This window comes from Mirounga leonina, unplaced genomic scaffold (genome assembly GCF_011800145.1).
Source record: "Mirounga leonina isolate KUSES-001 unplaced genomic scaffold, KU_Mleo_1.0 Mir_53, whole genome shotgun sequence".
Classification (NCBI taxonomy): Eukaryota; Metazoa; Chordata; class Mammalia; order Carnivora; family Phocidae; genus Mirounga; species Mirounga leonina.
In genome coordinates this window covers 2,422,154-2,442,110 of record NW_023270807.1, presented here as the reverse complement: position 1 = coordinate 2,442,110, position 19,957 = coordinate 2,422,154, and the positions used below count along the sequence as shown (strand labels likewise).

General features: G+C 52.8%; 1 protein-coding gene and 1 long non-coding RNA gene across 3 annotated transcripts in view; one reads left to right on the top strand and one right to left on the bottom strand.

Annotated features, from left to right (window-relative positions):
* Window positions 1–19,592, top strand: part of LOC118000667 — a 41,785-nt gene extending 22,193 nt beyond the window's left edge. Inside the window, exons 2-3 of the long non-coding RNA XR_004676521.1 lie at window positions 14,350–14,486; window positions 19,271–19,592. This is a non-coding gene — a long non-coding RNA (uncharacterized LOC118000667). The remainder of the gene's footprint in view (window positions 1–14,349; window positions 14,487–19,270) is intronic.
* The window catches only part of SCUBE3 (signal peptide, CUB domain and EGF like domain containing 3), a 33,475-nt gene extending 13,752 nt beyond the window's left edge, over window positions 1–19,723 (bottom strand). Inside the window, exons 1-6 of one of the 2 annotated variants that reach the window (XM_034990476.1) lie at window positions 19,639–19,723; window positions 6,779–6,901; window positions 4,917–5,042; window positions 2,366–2,500; window positions 1,885–2,010; window positions 1,593–1,709 (exon numbers count right to left, since the gene is read on the bottom strand). In XM_034990476.1, coding sequence (XP_034846367.1) covers window positions 1,593–1,709; window positions 1,885–2,010; window positions 2,366–2,500; window positions 4,917–5,042; window positions 6,779–6,901; window positions 19,639–19,723 — 712 coding nt within the window. The remainder of the gene's footprint in view (window positions 1–1,592; window positions 1,710–1,884; window positions 2,011–2,365; window positions 2,501–4,916; window positions 5,043–6,778; window positions 6,902–19,638) is intronic. The other variant, XM_034990477.1, reaches the window with a different exon arrangement.
* Between the last annotated feature and the right edge of the window lie 234 nt (window positions 19,724–19,957).

Below are 19,957 nucleotides of genomic sequence, written 5' to 3'. Positions count from 1 at the left end.
TCTTCTGCCTCGCTTAGCCATGGTCCAGAAGAGAGAATGGGTCTCGCATTAGAGAAGAGCTCAAGCTTACTAGGGGTATTTTCAAAAGCAGCCATGCCCAGGACTATGTGAACAGAAGGCAACCAGAGAGGGACCTGGCCCCACATTCATGGGTCTGAGCTCTGTCCTGATACATGCAGCTTTTCTTTAAGGACCGCATGCAGTTTCTCCTGGAGGACTCTGGGGATGTGTGAGTGTGTCCAGGGGATGGTGGGAGGTTTAGGAAGCAGAAGAATTCGACTTACGAGGAAAAAGATGAAAGGAGCTGGAACAAACCAGCCAGGAGGTGACATGAAGACCTAAAAATGTCCCAGGGTCTTTAAAGGGTTAGTTCAGAGGGAAACATGTAGCGGGAGAGAGTGTGTGCCGGTCTCGAGCAGGTACTCAGAGGACACGTTTAAGAGCACCATTTGCTCCCCTGTTCCTGTGTCTGGGGGTTAGGGCAATGCTGTCTGCAGAGACGGGCGGGGTCTCTGGGGAGAGATGGGGAGAGTCTGGTTCTTAAGCCGAATGTCATGTCTCTGACGAATACAAAGAGCGACTGTGTTCACGCTTCCTCGTCCTCCGCATGTTGTAGTGCATGAGATGACTGGCATCCGTAAATACCCGTGCCCACAGAACAAGCTCGCCCCTGCCTGGCTCCAGACACAGCCTTTCTCCCTGCCCAAACCCTTCCCTTTCATTTCCCACTTCTCCAGGGGCACGCCTTGTCCCATCGTCTTTCTCAGCACTCTGTGAGCACATAGTAATTGGCCTTCACAAAAGTCCTAAAGACAGAAGGGGTGAGGAATTAAACTTCAGGAATCAAGGAATTAAACCCAGCTATGGTACCTGACGGTATGTGAGGTAAGGCCTAGGAATCCAGGAAAAGGGATCCAGGTGTTAAGAAGGCCCCAACCGGGGCGAGAGGGATGGAAGGCTGGAGCTGGTGGGGCAGTGGAGGGCTGCAGGCAGAGGTGTGGAGGAGAGAGGAGGGGGTGCGGGCGCGGGGGAGGGGAGCGGGCAGGGGTACACAGGACGGAGAGGAAGAAGAAACCTGGAGTCAGGAAACCCCATTTGTCAGTTCAGGGCTGGTTGTTCCAGGAAAGGGCGCTGTGTCCCCCCCCCCTCCCCCCAGTTCCAGAGCAGGGACGGTGGGCTGTGACAGCTCCCATCTTACCACACGAGTCCCCCAGGGCCTCGGGTCAGGCTCCGTCAGCCGCGTGGCCCCAGCTCTCCTCCCCCTCTCAAGCACAGCCTTGGTCAACAAGCACCTCTGCTAATTATTCCCACTTTGGCAACACTTTATCCTGGATAAAGAGGACGGCGAGGGCCCCCGGGGGTGGGGCAGGAGAACGAGCGGGCTGGGGAGGAGAAGAGGGTGAGGCCTGCAAGCTCTCAGGGTTGTCCCTCACTAGCCCTGGCCTTGTCGTCTGGCTCTTCAGTGCACTCACCGGTCATTCTGCGCCCAGCACCCGGGCCCCAGGTGCTCCCCCTCGCCCCTGGTTCTCCAGGGCCCCGACCCCCACCCTCGCCCCATCCCAGGCGGACTCGCGTTCACGGGCCTCACCCACCGATGCACGTCTTCCCGTCGGTATGGAGCACGAACTTGACATGGCAGCCGCACCGGGGACCCTGCTCTGTGTCATCGCACGTGTGCTGGCAGCCACCGTTACCGTAATTGCACGTCACTGTGCAGAGAGGGTGGGAGGCCTGTCAGCTTGCTGCTCCCCGGGCCCCAGCGTTCTCCACAGCACAGACACTGGCTCTCTGCTCTAGCTGCCTCTCCCACGCTCCCTTTTCCTCCCACGTCTCGCTGCCCAGTCCCTGTGCGCTTCTCCCTCACTGCCATCCCAGTTCTCTCACATTTACAGTCCCGTTGGTTCTTGGTGAGCTCGAAGCCAGGGCGGCATTCACAGGCAATACCCCCTTTGGGTGTCTCCCGGCAGATGTGAGCACAGCCGTGGTTCTTGTTCATGCAATTCATTCCTTCTAAAAGGGAAGAGGAGGGAGGTGAGTGCTCCGTATGCCTGGATGCCTAGAGGAAGAGGAACTAGGGGGACAGTGGGGCCTAGGAGATTGAGAGAATCCACTGAGGCTGCCCCATAGTAACTTCAATCCCACACTGATCCCAACCCCAAATGAATTCCCCCAGATTTTGCTCCAACACAGTGTCTGTCCATGGAGCCCTTAAGGATGTGACTGTGTTGAGGGACAAGAGAGGAAGGAGCCGGTGGAGTTGAGAACAGAGGGTGAGACCCAGGGGGTTTTGAGGGAAAACTCCCCCGCAGGTAGAGAGAAGCCTGGGGTGCAGGGCTGGGCCCTCCCGGGTCATGGGCTGACTGACCTTCTGGCCGCTGGATGCAGGTGTGCTGGTTGTCGCTGAGGAAGAAGCCCTCCCGGCAGTGGCACTCATAGCTGCCCATCATGTTGACGCAGCTCTGCTGACAGCCACCATTGCCCTCGGCACACTCGTCCACATCTGTGTAGGATGGGTGGTTGGTGAGGCCATGGGGTGCAGGCCAGGGTCCAGAGTGTGCCCTGAGACTTCAGCATGCCCTCCCCACCCCAATGCAGCACGCAGCCTCAGGCCAGAAAATTCTCGCTCACTCATCAGCTAATGCTCTACTGCTCTGGAAGAGGCCACCCTAAGAGGGCAGAGCTGGGGAGCTAAGCCAGTGCAAAGGGGACAGTGGCACCTGCCTCTCTCAAGTGAAGACTTGCCTCCCTTTCCCTCACTTGTTGGAATTGGGTGTGAGAGCAGAGGAAATCACGAAAGGAGCCAGGGCAAGAGGGAACAGAGATGACAATAAGGATGGGGATTGGTCAGGGAGAGGAGCTGGGGCAGTGGTTGCAGCCAGGGAATGCAACAACTTGGATCTGGCTCCAAGTGCAGGGAGAGCTGTGGCCATGGCGCTAGGTCTGAGGGGTGACGTGGGTAAAGGCAGCAAGCCTCAACTCCTTGCAGGGCAGGGACCATTTCTGTGGACAGGCCACGGCCCCATCCTTCCTCCCCTCCCCCTATGCCTGGGCTTGCTGCCATAGTCCTTAGCCTTTCTCCTATTTTGGTTTAACAAAACAGTCTGGTAGCTTGGTGGGGAGGGGTGGGAGGAGAGCTGCCAGGCCACACCCTAATTACCACCCCAAATCGCCACCCCCAGGTCTCAGAGCCAAGCTCATTCTGGGGCTCCCATTTCAATGCCTTGATTCCATCTCTGTGCTACCTACTGCCCTCCCAAGTCCCTAGCCCTTCTCGGTTTTCCTTGGCCCAGCAGGCATCCAGGAGATTGGTGTCCAAACAGAGCAGCTAGAATTTGAGCTCCTGAAGCCCTCATCTGCCCCTCTCTTCCCATCCTCTCTGCTGAGCCCTGAGACCCTGTCCTTTCCCCCTTCTGGCCAAGGGCAGAGGGGCACGGATCCAGCAGGCTCCTGCCTGAGAGAGGTACCTGTTGTAAAGCCAAGGAGATACACTTTCCTTTTCCTTATACCTGTCCCCTCCCCTTCTCTCACTGCACCCGACTTCTCCCCATCCTTGTCTTTCCACTGTTGCCCCATCCTACAGTCCATCCTTCTATTTGCTCCCTTCTAGTGCAACCTTGTGACTTTGCTACTCTTTAGCCAAGTTCCTTCCTCCAATTCTCAGTGGGGAAACTGAGGCCCAGGGCATAGATGACATAGGGTTCCCCTAAAAGCCAAAGGTAGAGTTGAGACTTTGAACCCCAACCCTAAGGGTAGGGTTTGGTAGACCTTTGCTCCCCCTGACTCTTCCCATACCTATTCATTCTCTTACCCTCTGGTTGGTTCTCCCCAAAATGCAGGGAAAAAAGACTTGGTGAGAATCAGGGACTTAGAAAGGTCAAAGGCAGCCGAAGAACTCAGAAGCTGATGTTTCCCGTCCTGCAGGAAACTCACTGTCCTGGTCAAAGTGTCATAGCTTCTCTTTCTGAAGGAGTCCTCAAAGAGGCCCTCACAGGTGACTGGGCAGAAGAGAAGTGAGGTCCTTCTCTGGTAGAAGAGGTGGCCAGGGCTGGGGGGAAGGGCCCAGCATGGCTCAGGCTGTAGAGGCCTGGGTTGGGAATAGAAACCTATAAGCCTGGTCCAAAGATGGGATGTGACTGGGTCTAGAGGCAGCCCTGTAGGAAGGAGGCTCTCCTAGACTAAGGGAGCCTCAGATAATTCATTGGTTTGGTCATGTGGGGAAGCAGCCTAGCTGCTTTTCTGGGCATCATTCCTCTTCTCTTCCTGTCCTGCTCTTCTAATCTTCCAGTCTCTTACTTTTATTTTGACACCAGAGAGGAAGAATTTGGAAAAGGACCCCTGGCTTCACATTTCAAATCCTTTTCTGCTATGGGCTTCAGTGTTTCTACTTGGGGAAGAATCTGACATGGTCCCAGTAATTTTCCAAAATGATGAGACCAAAGTTGAGTGGAGTTGCCTAGAGATTCTCCTATCTCTGACCCAGCTCCTGGGTCAAGGATCAGGTCAGATTGAGGCCTGAGAAGTGAGGAGAGGGAGAGCCTGGAGACTGCAGGACAAGCTGGAAGAAAACCAGTCTTTAAGGGTCAGAGGCTCCCCGGCACTCAGGGGAGCACCACCACCGTCACCACCATTATCATCATCAAACATTCCTCCCATTTATTGAAGTGTAGAGCCAAATGACCTTCCCACCATGCTCTGCTCCCTATGGCTACACCTACTATTGTCATCTTCTGGCCCTTGCCCTGGGAGCACTTTCTAGCAGCATCTCCTCTGATGTTTTTCATCCAGCAGCAGGGTTATTTCATCCTCAGCGCCCAGTCTCAAAGGGGAGGCTGACCTTATTCTCTATTTTGTGGGAAACGCTTCCTTCCCCACAAGACAGCCCTTCTGCCCACACCTCCTCTCCCTCCTTTGCTCACCCAGACAGTTGTGTCCATCATGTGCCAGGTGGAATCCATCATAGCAGGTGCATCGGTAATTGCCAGGGATGTTGACACAGTCGTGCACACAACCTGCATTATCTTCTCGTTCGCACTCATCCACATCTGTGGGCAAAGAAGATCTGAGGCAGCTGGCCCACCAGCATGCCCCCCACTGTCTACCCCTGGGCTCGGCCCTGTGGTGGTTTAAATATATATATGTGTGTATATATATATATATATCTTCTCTGTGTATGTATGTTTACATAGTTACTTTCATAGCCTACAAACCATTTTGCATTTTACTATTTTTTTTAAAGATTTTATTTATTTATTTGACAGAGAGGGAAGCAGCGAGAGAGGGAACACAAGCAGGGGGAGAGGGAGAGGGAGAAGCAGGCTCCCCGCCGAGCAGGGAGACCAATGCGGGGCTCGATCCCAGGACCCTGGGATCATGACCTGAGCCGAAGGCAGACTCTCAACAACTGAGCCACCCAGGCGCCTCACATTTTGCTATTTTCATCTATACTTAAGTCATAGGGGCTCCTGGGTGGCTCAGCTGGTTAAGTGTCAGACTCCTGATTTTGGCTCAGGTCATGATCTCAGGGTTGTGAGATCGAGCCTTGCATCAGGCTCCACACTGAGCATGCAGCCTGCTTAGGATTCTCTCTCCCTCTCCCTCTGCCCCTCCCCCACCCCCTCTCCCTCTCTAAAAGTAAGTAAGTAAGTAAATAAATAAAATAAATAAAATATGGGATCGAACCCCGCATCAGGCTCCCTGCTCTGCAGGAAGCCCGCTTCTGCCTCTCCCACTCCCCCTGCTTTTGTTCCTGCTCTCACTATCTCTCTCTGTCAAATAAATAATCTAAAACATAAAATAAATAAATAAATAAAAATAAACTTAAGTCATAAACATTTTCGTATGTCTCCACCCAGTCTTTCTTTTTTTTTTTTTTTAAAGATTTTATTTATTTATTCATAAGAGACAGAGAGAGAGAGAGAGAGAGAGAGGCAGAGGGAGAAGCAGGCTCCCCACCGAGCAGGGAGCCCGATGCAGGACTCAATCCCAGGAGTCTGGGATCATGACCTGAGCCAAAGGCAGATGCTTAACCATCTGAGCCACCCAGGCGCCCTCCACCCAGTCTTTCTAATTACCACTGTACATGGTTGCAGAATATTCCATTGTGTTGTTATATCATAATTTAGTCATCCTTTATTGTCGGATTCCTTCCATTTATTTTACTATCATAAATAATGCATAAAGAACATCTTCTGGATATTATTCTGTTTCATTGAATTTCCCTTGAATAAGTCCCTAAGAATAAAATTTCTGGGTCAAAGGGTATAAAAATACCTTTTAAGATTCCTGCTAGGTATGACAAAATCACTTTTCAGTTTATAATGTCACCAAGAATTAATGAGTGTACCTGGTCCACTAAAGTCTTACCAACACTGAAGGTCATACATTGAAAATAACATCTCAAGCATGCTTTAATTTGCACTGGTTAATTATGAGAGGGGTAAAATGTGTTTGTTTATGGTATGAATTTCCCCTGGGGTAAACTGTCTGTTCTCATCCTATGTGGGAATGGTAGAAGGGCCTAAAGATGGAGGTTCCAATGTCAGGGCACCTCAGGCCTTAGTCCCATGATTCTGATCCCCTGCCCAGCCAAGCTGGGAGGCTGTGAACTATTCCCACCAGAGCCTCATCTAGCCTCTATGGTGCCCTCCCGGGGGAAAAAATAGCCACCCCTCCCAACCCCCTCCCCAAGCTCGCAGGGATTGCAGGCCTTACTGTCATGTGCAGTGTGGCTGAGGGCAGTGGCACTGATTCCCCCTCTCAGGCACCCTCCCAGCCTCACCTTTGCAGTGTTTACCGTCCCCTGTGTAGCCAGACTTGCAGATGCACTTGTATGACCGTGGGGTGTTCTGGCAGATCGCATCGATGTGGCAGTTGTCAGTCCCCTCCACACATTCATCCACATCTGGCAGGGGCAGAGGGGGCATGTGAGACCCTCTATCAGTGCATTCCAAGGGGTGTCCTGAAGGTGGTTCCCCAAGGGCAAAATCCCCTCTCCTCTAAAATAGAGATAGTGACCCCTCCAAGAGCAGGTGCTCTTCCAACACCCTTCTGATTTCAGAGTAGGTCGAAATTACCTTCTGTAATTTCAGGAATTCAAAAAGCACCCCACTCTCCTCAGAAATACTTAATCCATAATGACAGCTAAAATTCCATCATTTGAAATACTCCTCTTTGATTTAAAAACAAACAAAAACCCTTGGACTGAGTAGCACACTTACCTTGATTAGAAATATTCAACTTAGTGTGAATTAGTTTACCTCTCTTAGGAGCAGGCTTGAGGCCGGGGGCGGGGGGGGGGGGGGGGGGGGGGGGGGGGGGGACAGGGGCCTCTGGGAAAGTGGCAGGGCCCAGTGGCCCTCAGTAATGGAAGGAGGAAGAAAGGGAGAAGACAGGGCACCAAAAAAATCCTCATCTGCCTCAGTTCTGCTTGAGACCAGGCCTGCTCCCACTTGCCCACCATGGCACCAAGAATCTTTAGAGCAAAGAAGTTCCATCCTGGAAGATTTCCCTCGGCCCCTGTGCTGTCAACAGCAGAGGGACCAGGACCGGGCAGGGGCTGGTACCAGCAACCTGAAGCCTGATCAGTGGGGCACTTGTGGCTTTCCAGCTAACTCCAGCTTGTCCAGCCCACCACCCTGAACCGTCCCATCTAACCCAAGGTACTCCTCTCCCTCCTGGCTCTCACTCTGACATGAGGTGCTCCTCACAGAGCTATGCTGAAGGAAGAGGCCACCCAAGATCTAGCAAAAAAGAGGATGGTTCTGAAAGGACAGAGCAAAGAAAACCATTTACCATCTTTGGGCAAAAGATTCTAACTTCTGGGGTAACATTACAGTGCACATTAAAGCAGAGCTAAAATATGGCAACATGTTGCATTCAGTTGAAAATGTTTTACAGGGTGTATTTGTGAAAGGTACTATGCTGAAGGCTGTGGAAGCCCCAAGGTAACTTGGCCCAGCCAGAAGGAGAGACAAGTAAGTAACATGAGGCAGGGTGTGGTTGAGCGCTACAGAGACATTAGACATAAGGTGAGAGGGTCCTCAGCCCTGGCTACACAACATCAGAGTTAACTCCCCTAGGAGATGCCCAGCGCCATCCCCAGTGGTCCCGGGCAACGAGCCTGCAGTATTTTTCGAAAGCTCCCCAGGGGAGTCTAACATGCAGCCAGGCTTGAGAATCTCTGTGAAAAAGATCAGAGGAGGAAGAGACTACTTCTAGCTGTGAACTGGGGAACCCAAGTGTAGAGGTAGCCACCTGCAAATAAAGAAATGGGATTTGCAATCAAGACAGTGGACTGTAAAAAAAAATAATAATAAGTGGACTATAGCGTTGCCTGGCTTTGGTTAAAATGCAGATTCTCAGGCCCTATCGCCAAGCTACAGAATCCAAATCCTTAAGGTGCTTGATATATATTTTTACAGAATGTGAATGAACAAGTGGACCAGTAATCACTCCAATTTATCGATACCCAGGAGTCCTAGCTTGAAACAGTTAATTGTCCTCTGCTTTCATATTTCAAGAAGTACTTTGGGGGCAGGACTGAGGCTTCCTGGGGCAAAGAAGAGAACTGAAATTTGGAAGAGTGCCCCCAAACATCCTGCCTCAAATCTTCTGGACTTCCACTCAGCTCTGTGCTCTACCTTCCAACTCTCTTGGACTCCTCTGCAGCCGTCCGCCACGCCCGGTGATTCCAACTGCTGTAACTCACACTTACTCTCCACCTCCCTCAGGCTCGGCGGTCATGGTGTCTCTGCCTGCTGGCCCACCCTGGGAACTCATTCCCAAATGAAAGAACAGAGAAGGGGGCATGAAGACTAGTGGAGGGCAAGAAGGGTAGTAGAGAGTAGATAGTAAGAAGCTGTGTGGAGTATCAGTAGGTCCAACGAAGAAATATACTCTCATAAAAAGAGCCTAAGCTCTGAAACCAGTCAGTCCCAGATTCAAATCCAGCTCTACCTCTCTAGGGAAGATTTTCTGATTCTCTTATTTCTTCCTCTTTAAAATGGGGATAATACCTCCTCATGAGAGTCTGTGAACAGTTGATAAGATAATCTGTGTAAAGTTCCTAATAAAATATCTGGGAAATAGTACGGAAGCTGGTTCAGACAACAAATGCTCTAGGACTGTGCTGTCTATGATGGTAGCCATGAAGCACATATGGCTATTTAAATTAACTTAAAATTCAGTCGCTCAGTTGCACTAGGCCAAGTGCTCAATGGCCATATGTGGCTAATGGCCACCACCAATGGATAGCACTTCCAATACCACAGGAAGTTCTATTGGAACACTGCTCTCAGAGTTAATAAGGGATACGCCTAGGCCTGAGTGGACCAAAAAACTTCCTGAGCAGTGGGATTCAAGTTGAGTTTTGGAGACTGGATCAGCATTTGACCGTCAGAAGAAGAAAGAGGAAATTTCAAGTGTGATTGAACACATGAAGAAAGATAAGGCACCCAGAGATCCAAGTCCTATTCTCTGTCCCCACATTTATACATGCCCTTGTGAGTCTTCGAGGCTGGCCTGGGACATTGGACAATCCCAGTGACTAATGATCATTCTGTCCATCCTGCTTTGAGCTCTCTTCTGTCTCTCACCATCTCTTCCCCTGCAGCCAGCCGGGCGATTTAGAAACCCACTGGGAAGCCCTTCCTCTAGGCCCATTTCAGAGGGACATGCCTGTCTCCGAATCATTGGGTGATTTGCTGGAGTCTGCACTGGGCTATCTGGGCTCTCAGTTCTTTGCTTTGCCTCCAGTTCAGTGCTCACTAGGACCAGAGTGCCCCTGATGCTGATGGCAGCAAACCCAGGCTTCCCGGCAGAGCCTGTAGACCCTTCCAGCAGCTGGGCTCTTCCCACCATCCTACCCACTCCCTCATCGCCCTACTCACGGTGCTTATCCCTCTCCAGCCAAGAGTCTCTGCCCTGGAAGACTTCGATCTCTCAGCTCCTCCCTCTACAACGTCTAAGCATTCTGCCCTTGTCCAAGCATTCACATACATCTCATTCTTCACATTTGAGATGCAGTTCTCTTTTCTCTAACCACACTGTTCCCGGCTACCCCAATCTGGTTCAAAATTGTCTTCCCCAAAGCTCTTCCTGCTGAGCCCCATTCCTAAAGAGTTCCTGGTCCCAGGGGATTCAGCCTGCCTCCACTCACTTGCTGCCATTGCTGAGTCCTTCTACTAATGCTGTCAAGCCCTCTTGTGTGGCATATTCAGCTTCCCTCACTTGGCTAGTCACTCATTGAGGACAGGACCTTTCAACCATTTGACTGGAATCTTTTGAAGCAGTTCAGGCCTAAAGCAGAGCTCTGAGGGGTGCCTGGGTGGCTCAGTCGGTTGGGCGCCTGACTCTTGGTTTCGGCTCAGGTGATCTCAGGGTCGTGAGATCGAGCCCTGGGCCTGCTTGAGATTCTCTCTCTCCCTCTTCCTCTGCCCCTCCCCCCTCTAAAAACAAACAAACAAACAAACAAAACAAAGCTCTGAAATAGGGCCCCCCATTATATCCTGTGTCTCCTCCTTTTGCCAGTTCATTCTTTCAGAGCCCCCTTCCACCACATCTGCCCACCCACGATTTGTCCATGCAGGGATCCTTTCGATACCCATAGGCACAGTCTCATCATAGCTCTCAGGGAGCAAGTATTTACTACTGGCCTGACAAACAAGTTGACGCTAGTTGGACATGGATTGGTCTAGACCGGTGGTTCTCAACCCTGGTTGCACACTGGGATTCCCTGGGGGCCTTTTAAAAAATGTGGTTGTCTAGGCACTCTCCTACACCAGCTGCATCAGGATCTCTAGGGTGAGGCTGGGCTGGGCTGCTGTCTATCTTCCTTTACCATCTCAGATAATATGAATAGACCATTTGCCTGAGCTGGGAAGACACTGGGGGCAGCAAGATGACAGAGTGTTTGAGAAAAGGGATTCTGGAGTGATACCGTGTCAGTGTAAATGCCAACCCCACCTCTGTCTGTGTGGTCCTGGGCCAGCTTCTGAACTGACCTGTTCCCTCCTCTGTAACTGCGTCTCAGAATAATAGCACCTCCTCATGGGGCTGCCATGTGCATCAAATGAGTTAATACTTGTCAAGTACTTAGCACTGCAGTGCGGGCATATAGTAAGTGCTCAGAAAGGTCTGCTATTTTTGTTCCTTCTCTCCAACTGTCTCCCCGGTATTGTTTCTGAACCCCCTTTCTGCTCCTCCTTCCTCTTACCAAAGCCCCATTTCAGGCCTGGTGTAGGGCCAGTGCAGCACCAGGAGAGCTTGTGATGGTACAGGGAATGTTGGGGAGACACCGCTCTCTCTGCCCATGCTTGGAACTGCCCAAAGAGGAGGGTGAAGTGGGTGACGGGCCAGTTGGGAACCAAAAAGCAGCCCTCCACGATCCCTTGTGAGGGCTCTCCTTTTGTGCCTTTACTCCCACCCCAGGTGCGGGGCTGGATCAAAAGCTGAACTTGGGGAGAGTGGCAGCTGCAGAGATACCCCAGATGAGTCCAGACCTCCTTGCCTTACCCTCCCCTGGCATGAATGCATGGGTCTGTAACTGCAGCAGCTTTCCCAGTGCCATCTGACATTTCTGCTGGATTTGCTTCTGCACCTAGCAGAGCGCTCCACAAACTCTGCTCAATGTAGGGAGGGAGGGTGGGATGTGGGGGTGGCGTTTAGAGGGTGAGAGGGCAGACCGGACCAGAAAGGGTGGATTGTTTGACCATGGGCAGTCCTAAGATTCCCTTCTGAGGATGGGGAAGTACCCCAAAAGGGAAGCAGGAGGACCCTGAAGGAAACACTTCCATCTGCTTCAAAATTTTGCCCAGGTCCAGCTCAGGAGTAACAACAAATGGAAATGAGCAGAATGCAGGCTGCAGATAAGCAGACACCCCTAGGGAGAGTCCACCCCACCCCCCTTTACATTACCACAGTAGTTACCCTATCACTCACAGCAGCCGATTTGCTGGGCCCAGTGAGGAGGTCCAAAGCAGCCTGCCTGGTATCCTAATGGGCCTGCATGACCGTGACATCCTTCCTGCCCAAGCCAGGTTAGCCTCAGGTGATTGGGCTGAGTGCAGGCTGTCTGATTGCCTGACCAATCACTGTCTTATGATGCCTCTTACGTGCTGCTTTGTACCATTATTTAACTTCTAGTTCATGTGCAGTATCTTCCTCCAGAAGCCTCCCTGAGGCTATGGCTTCTGAATCTTTGAAATCCACATGGCAGCTGGGAGCTGATCATATGCATTTAGCCATTCAACAGAGAGTTACTAAGCATTTGCAACATGCCAAACACTGTGCTAGGAGCTGGGCATCCAGCAGTGAACAAGACAGACCTATATACTGAAGGCACTTAGTAAATATTCGTAAAACATTTACTCAGATGGGTGGATGGACGGACGGGTGGATGGATGGGTTGGTGGGTGAATAGATGAGGTCCATATTTGTGTCATCTTCCCAGTTCTATGTTACCACAAGGAAAAACTTTTTATTTTCCTGTGACCCCACAGTTGTTCTAGGGGGAGGGCAATCCTAGAAAACTTAGTCTTAAGTTAAGGGTAGGGGGATAGGAAACTCAGAGAAAGTAAGAGACCCACTTAAATGGATCCATTTGGTGATGCAGAGGCCAGAAGAGACTGGGAACAATGAATCCAGGGTAGGATTTGTAGGGAATCCTACAGGACCCATAGGCTCTCGGGGTCTTCAGATATTATCTGGAGCTGCTCAGGCATCTCTTAGGAGTATCCTTGTCCAATAAATGTTCCCCAGCCTCAGTGCTAAGTAGCACTTGATGATGGGGCACCAGGGTCCACCTGAGACCAGCACACCACTGCTGCTCCTGGTCAGTTCTCTTATCCTTTCCTCCATGTTGCCTTCCACATGTAAGTAACACCCAAAGTAGAACCAGCCCAGGCTTCGGCCATGAGACCCTGACCTGTATATGTGTGCATGTGTTCTCCCTCTAGATGAAAAGGGCAACTAGGGTAACTGGCTGAGCCTGGCATCCCAGCTTGGGCTTCTCAGGCTATCTTCCCAACCTGGAATCCCAGGCTGAGACTCTGTGACCTCAGCTGGAGCCTGGGCCCATCCTCGGCCTGGACAAAGCATAGGCAGGGGTAAGGAAGGCCTGGACAGAGTCCAGGAAACTGCACAGAAGACCCCAAGGAGAGGAGACAGAGCACTTTCTTCTTTTCAGAAAAAGGACCCTTTTTCTTATATAGCTGAGCCTGCTTGACTGAAGAGCCAGGAAAAGCAGTTGGTGCTCAGAGCTCGGAGGGGAGCAGGGCTGAACCTGAGAGCTTTGTCACCCATCAAGAGGCCTTGATGAGTTTCTCTAAGTCCTACCACCTTATCCCTAAACCAGCTCCTTGCTCATTTGAAGGTACCCCAAATGGACAAGAATTTTCTCCTTTTCAATGTGGATGAAACCAACCCTGAGTCAGAGGCCTTTAGAGGATGGGTAGGTAGGGGATCCTCGGGTAGGGAGGAAAGAACAAAACGCTGGAGAGAGAGGGGCAGGGAGGCAGGCAGTGGGCCAAGGCAGGTTCCAGCTTCATGATTATCCATCTTATCTCTTTACACAGATGGAGAAAATGACAGCATGAACAACGATGGTGTCAGATGGTGCATAATTACGTGTGCGGAGCTTTCACCCAGGCTATTTCACATGGGCCTCAAATGGCCCTCTCACTACGTAGATGGGGAACCAGCCCAGAGAGGGCAAGTGCGAACAGTTTGTGCAGAGCCAGACCCCGGGTCTTCTAACTCCTAGTCCAGTGCTTGCTCACTACACACTATCCAGAAACACCCCGGGGGAGGAATTCCTGCCTTAGTCATTGTTGTGCCTCCCCCGACCCCAACTCAGCACGGATACATAACCATGGAATGGCCTGGAACTGACAGGTGGATATTCCTGGTCGGAGAGCCAGAGCAGGGATGCGGATGCTCTGAGGCTTTGTGCATGGGGGTGGCTGGAAGGAGGGCAAGGCTGAGTGGCGGGCAGGGAAGGAGGGCAGTGCGCCATGGTGGGTGCAGACAGAGCTGCAGCGAGGACGGGGTGGGCAGGTGTCTCCAACTCGGATTCACTATGCTGGGCCAAGCAGCTGGTTAGAAACAAAAACAAACACCGGGATACAGGTTCCTGCTGTTAACAGCTTCAAACCGCCAGAGGAAAACTCCAAATAAATATAATTAGAAACTTGTAAAAACGTCCTCTCTGTAAACTTGCTCCCCAGGGTCTATCCTTTAAGCTCCCCCTTTCTTCCAGAATCCCCCCCCCACTCCATGCCCGCATACCCTAACCCTCCACCCTCACCCAGGGATTCCTTAGATCTCTTTCCTTATTCTGGATCTTCCCTCCAGCCCAGCAGCTCCTGCCCAGGTCTCTCCTCAGCTTGGTGCCATCAGGGACCAGAAGTGGACAGCCCCTGGCCTGGAGCTCCGAAATCCAAACCCCACAGCTCTGAAGGGCTACGGGTACAGCCACAGTGAAACCATAGGTAAGAGTGAGGGCCACAGCGCCCTATTCAGGTGTCACCTCTTCACCTCTGTGGCCAAACCCAATAGCAACTGCAAAACAGTACCTTGGTCTGAAAGGGGGAGATGTTTCGGCTGGAGCAGAATACAAAGGGCCAGTCTTGGAGCTGAGAATATACCATGTAGGACCAGGGACTGGGGCCTCGGGTCCCTGCCCAGATAGTATTCAGTTCCTAGAACACAACCATCGCAGCTTCCTTACCCAAAGTTGCTGGATACACACACATTCACACACACATGCATGCACAGAAACACACACTTGTTTTGTAGGGGCTCTTTCCAGGGGGAAAGACTCTACTTAAGGATGCAGAACAATCGGGTACTTGGGGCCCCAGGAAACTGGGGTGGGGGAAGAAAGGAGGAGTAGCCAAGTGACAGACTCGGGCAGGGAGTAGTAGAGGAGGGCCCAGGAAGAAGAGGGCCTGAGTGTTAGGCGGGAAGGCCCACAGAGGCCTGGGGGCAGGACCAAGGCTTGCTATAGTGTTTTCTGCCTTCCAGCAGGAAGGATTTAGTTGAGATGTGCAGAATCTCAGAGCTGAGAGGGCCCCTCCTGATACTCTAGTCCATTTTACAAGTGAGGAAGGGAATTTCAATGATTTCCTCAAAGGCCCCAAACTCAGGCTCCGCGTCTACCAACCCACTGGCACCAACCACGCCACCACATGCCATTTGGAGTGGCAGTATGGGGGCATGGGAGGAAAGTGGCCAGTCTGGTGACACAGGGGCCAATGGGGGGGAGGGCCTGTGTCCCCTCTTCGCCCAGGTGCCTGTCTCCTCTACCCCGCAGACATCCCTGAGTTAGCCGTTGCATCACTTCTCCCCGCCAAGGCCCAGGCGTCCCTCTGTTTCCAGACTGCGTCTTACAACTGAGCCTGAAGAAGCTGTCCCCAGGCCTGGGCCTCTTGCGGGCACTGCCAGCCTCAGAGCAGCTCTGCAGTTTCCAGCCCTGACAGGGACTCTTTCTTGGAAGTGGTCATGTGCTAGGGGTACGGGACGTCAAGGGAGGCCCACACCCTGACACGCGGGGAACAGAGCTGGGGCAGGGACTGGGGGGGGTTCAGGCAGCAAGCTCCTCCACCTCCATCTTCGCAAGAGGGTCTGAAATTACCCGTTCCCTTCCCCCACCCTCAATCCAAGGCACTGGACCAAGCCATTCCACTTCTTGACTTCTCCAATGAAAACAAAACGCACATTGCCCCGCTTCCCTTTTCCTCTCACCGGAGCACTGCGCACGCATGCACAGGGGGACACACACACACACACACACACACACACACCCTGAATCATGCACACGCACGCTCGCACGCCCCAGTGAATGCACACCTCGCATTCCCAAACTCACACCCAGGGCAGGCTCCTTTTACAACAGGTCCCGGCCGCTCACATCTCAAACCGGTTCTCATGCTCTCAGATTCCTGAAGGTTTCAGAAAACAATCTCATTTAGGGGTTGGCTGATAACTTTCTTCTTTCTCTGCCTGTGGTAATTCTGGCCTTGGTGTCTTCCGCTGCCCTCTCTCACATTCCACTCTGTAGAGACTCAAGGAGATGAGGGGTAAGAAGTGGAAAAGTGCTCCCCCGGCCCCAGGCTTTCCCCACCTCCCCAGGGGACATGTCACTGAGAGAAGAGAGGTCAAAGGGATTCCTGAGGAATTTCTAAGCAGTCCATCCCCCTTCTCCACCCTTCTGGAAAAATGGAGCGGGGGTGGGGGGGTCGGGGGGTGGGGGGGGTGGAGACAGGCTTAGAAGCAACTGATTGAAGATCGGGCTCCAAGAGTGGGGACTGACTCTCTCTCTCTCTCCAGTGTGGCCTGGATGGGGCATAGGCAATAGCCGGCTGCCCACGGGGCCACCCTCACCCGCTGACATGGTTATGGTTTTCATTTCATATTTTGGAGGGAGGGGCTAGGAGGAACAGTCCCCTCACTGTAAGAGCTGGCCACAGGAGCCCAGGGAAGCGGGGAGGAGAGGAAATAGCCACATTAAAGAGGAAGAGGGGTGGGGGAAAGAAAGAGAGAGACACACATACACCCAGACAGAGACCCGGAGAGACGCGCGGAGACAGAGAGACACTGTTTGCCACCAGATGAACGCTCTCAGTCCCAGGGATGGTGTTACTTGGAAACTCTAAATACACGACTTTATCAACATTTTATCCCTAATGAGAAGAGAAAACAACCAGGTAAACTAAACAGCCAGGCTGACTCTCCCTGAGCCCGCCCTGGGGACAAGTTTTCCCCCCCCGGAGGCCAGGAGACCAATTCAGCTGTAACCTGAACCCTAAGCAAGGATTAGGTCTTTTTAACCACTGCTGCACCCCCCCCCAAAAAAAGCAAAGCAAATTAATGCTTTTAAGTTAACAATTATCTTGGTTATCCAGTCTGTCTACTTTAAAATACACAGTCAGGCACTTGAAAAACACTCAAAACCACGTACCCTCATGCTCACTCACTCCCAGTCACACGAGCTTACCCATGCACTCATCCACACACAGTTCTCAAAGACACGAAAATGTTCGTATCCAGGCTTAATAACCGAGTCACAAGAGACACAGACACCCAGCTATATCTCCTGTGGGTGATGGCGGGGAACCTCTCTCTTTTTCTTTCTCTCTCACACACACACACGCACACTCACCTGCACACTCAGGGCTCCCTTCCTTGTCCTTCCCCGCCTCCCTATTCCTTTCCACTTTGGTTCTTGGGCTGGGGGTGGGGGGGGTGGGGGAGTGGGGGGGATGGAATTTCTGGAGAAAAGGCACTGAAGAAGTATGGTAACTGTACTATACACACACACACCCGCTATACCCAGAGGTATAGTAACTGCGCAAGATATTTGCCAAGAGTCTTTGCAGTTTAAAGAGACCCACTAGAGCTTCGATTATAAGCACGTGGCATTGAAGACACACCTGCTGGCCCTGGTGATACCCAGGAGATATGTCTGGGAGCGAGGGATGGCCACAGCACTCCATCTAGGGGTAAGGCTGCCCTGCCCGGTTCAGTGCTTGTCCTTCCCAGGGCATTGGCCTGCAGATTTGGGTCCAGAGACATCCCTCTAGCCCAACAGACCTGTCGTTAGGCAATCTCGGCAGACCAGGTTGATACAGTTCCTGAACAGCAGCGTCAAAGGTAGCTGAAATGACAGGCTTCGAGTCCATGCCAGGCTAGACTCAGGGATCAGAAGGAAGGAAGAAGCACAGCTAACTGCGGCCCAGTCAGAGCGAGTGACAGTGGCCTGAATATAAGTAGTGAACAAAACTATGAGGATGTAAGTTCCTTGAGGGCAGGGGGCCTCCAATCTAGCGGCACCCCCCCAACAGCACGCGGCAGGGTGTCTGATGAAAGAGGGAGCCCCAGAACACCTTGGACGGATTTTGAATCCTTCCATCCCTGAAGGATGAGCTGATCCCCCCCTGGCACCTGTCCCTTCTAGGAGTCTCCATCAGCCCTGGGAATCCCCTGAATATACTGTTTGCTCCCCCTTTTGCCCCCAGCCCCCCAGTCTCACTAGGCCACTACAGACACTGGCTCCAACTTGAAAGAGGCCCTTATCTTGTCTCTAGATTACTGAATGAAATCTGTTCCTTCCTTCAGACTAAACTCCCTAGCTAATTCCATGTTATGAGTAAGTCAGCACACACTACAAAAGCCAGCTTTGTTTATGAAAACACAAGCAAATCCACAGTGGGAGAGGGGCTGCTCCCAGGCTGGGGGTGGCAGTGGTAGTGGGCTGTCTGGAACCAGGACTGGAGAAGAGGCAGTTTGGGGTTGGAAGGGGCTGGGGGTGGGGTCTGGTATGTGACAGCTGCGGATCTCCAGTACTTGGGCTCTGCTAAAGGACAGGTTGGAGGAAGAAGGAGGTAGTTGAAGAGGCAGCGTTTGGGAGAAGAGACTGGCGTTGATATAGCACCTCCCTTTTACCAGAGTGGGAGCCCATCCAGCACACAAAAGCAGCTTAAGAGCCAGGCGCTCAGGCTCCAGGACACGGCAACCTGACTGCCAGAGACTCAGGCTTCCCCAACTCCCAAGTTCAACTTTCCCTTCTGGCTCAGCCACTTCCACACCCCAGCTTGGCTTCAGGAGCCCCTGGGACAATAGGCAGAATCATATCCTCCTCGGCAAAGCCTTGCTAGGAGGAATTTTCTTTTTGTCCATATAAATCTCTTCCTGGGTGAGGACATGATGGGGGGAAGGGTGCAGCAAGAGGTCAAGGGGGAGGGGAGGCTGTCCCCAAGAGAACTGTAGCCCACCAGCCTGGTTTCTGCCAGCAAAGCCTTGGGACTGGCCAAGCAATGAGCCTGGGGTCAGGGATGGGGGCCGGAGGGCCTCCCTGTCTCTCTCCCTTTAATTCCTAGAGGGATCTGTCAGAGCTCCCCAGCCTGGAATTTTACTTTGTTATTTTAATGCAATTCTGACCTGGATTTAAATGGAATTGGAAACCCGAGGCCTTAATAAATAAATATTATGATAAGAAATGAAAGCCATGCAAGACGAAAGAGATTTCCCCCCAAAGAGGCAGAAAGCGACATTCTTGCTGGGAGCCAGTCAGAAATTTTCTTCTCTTCTTCAGCCCCCTACCATCCAGTGAGAGACGAGCTGGTCTTTCCAGAAAAGATCCTATTTTTCTTTAACATTTTTCTACTGATAAGACAACAACTTGGAAATTTTGTCTGACTTTGCATGAGGGTTGGGGGTGAGGGGAAGAAATACATGGCGTGGCTGAAAAGTTTCATTCTCTCCGTCTCTCCAGGCCACAGCTTAAGTTTCTGGCAATGTCTGAGAGAAGAGAAGATCCTCTCTCGTACTTTTGGAGGACAAGAAGTCTTTCGAAGATGCTGGGGTGGCAACGAAGTCGGGCAGAATTCTGAGGTGCGTGGCGACTTCTGCCTAGGGCCCCCCAAACTTCTCACTCCTCCGTGTCGCTCCTGGCTCCTCCAGCCTTTTGCCCGGGACGCAGCGCCCAGAGTGAGGTCAGGTCCCCCGGCCGGAGTGCGGGTGCACGGTGCTGGGTTCTGACAGCGGCACGCTTCCCAGCACCTGCCCTGCCCCTCGGAAATCGCGCCCCCCCCGCCCTCGGGCCCCCGCAGTCCCCGCCGCCGTGCGCCCCTCCTTCCTTACCTTGCGCGGCTTTGCTGTGCTGGGCGGCGCGGGCGTGGACCAGCAGGACGAGCAGGCAGAGCCCGGGCACGCGCCCCGAGCCCATGGCTGGAGCCACCGGCGGCCGGGCGGCCGGGGCCGGTCTCGCAGCCCCGGGACGGCGGAGGCCGGCCGGGGCCCCGCGCGCCGGAGGGGGGAGGGGAGGGGGCGCCCCGCCCGGGCCGGGCCGGGGGCTGCGGGCGCGGGGCGCGGACCGCGGCGCCCTCGGCGGGAGGCTCGCGATGCTGCCGGCTTCTCCCGGCCCGACGCCGGGGAGAGCGAGGCGGAGAGCGCGACGAGG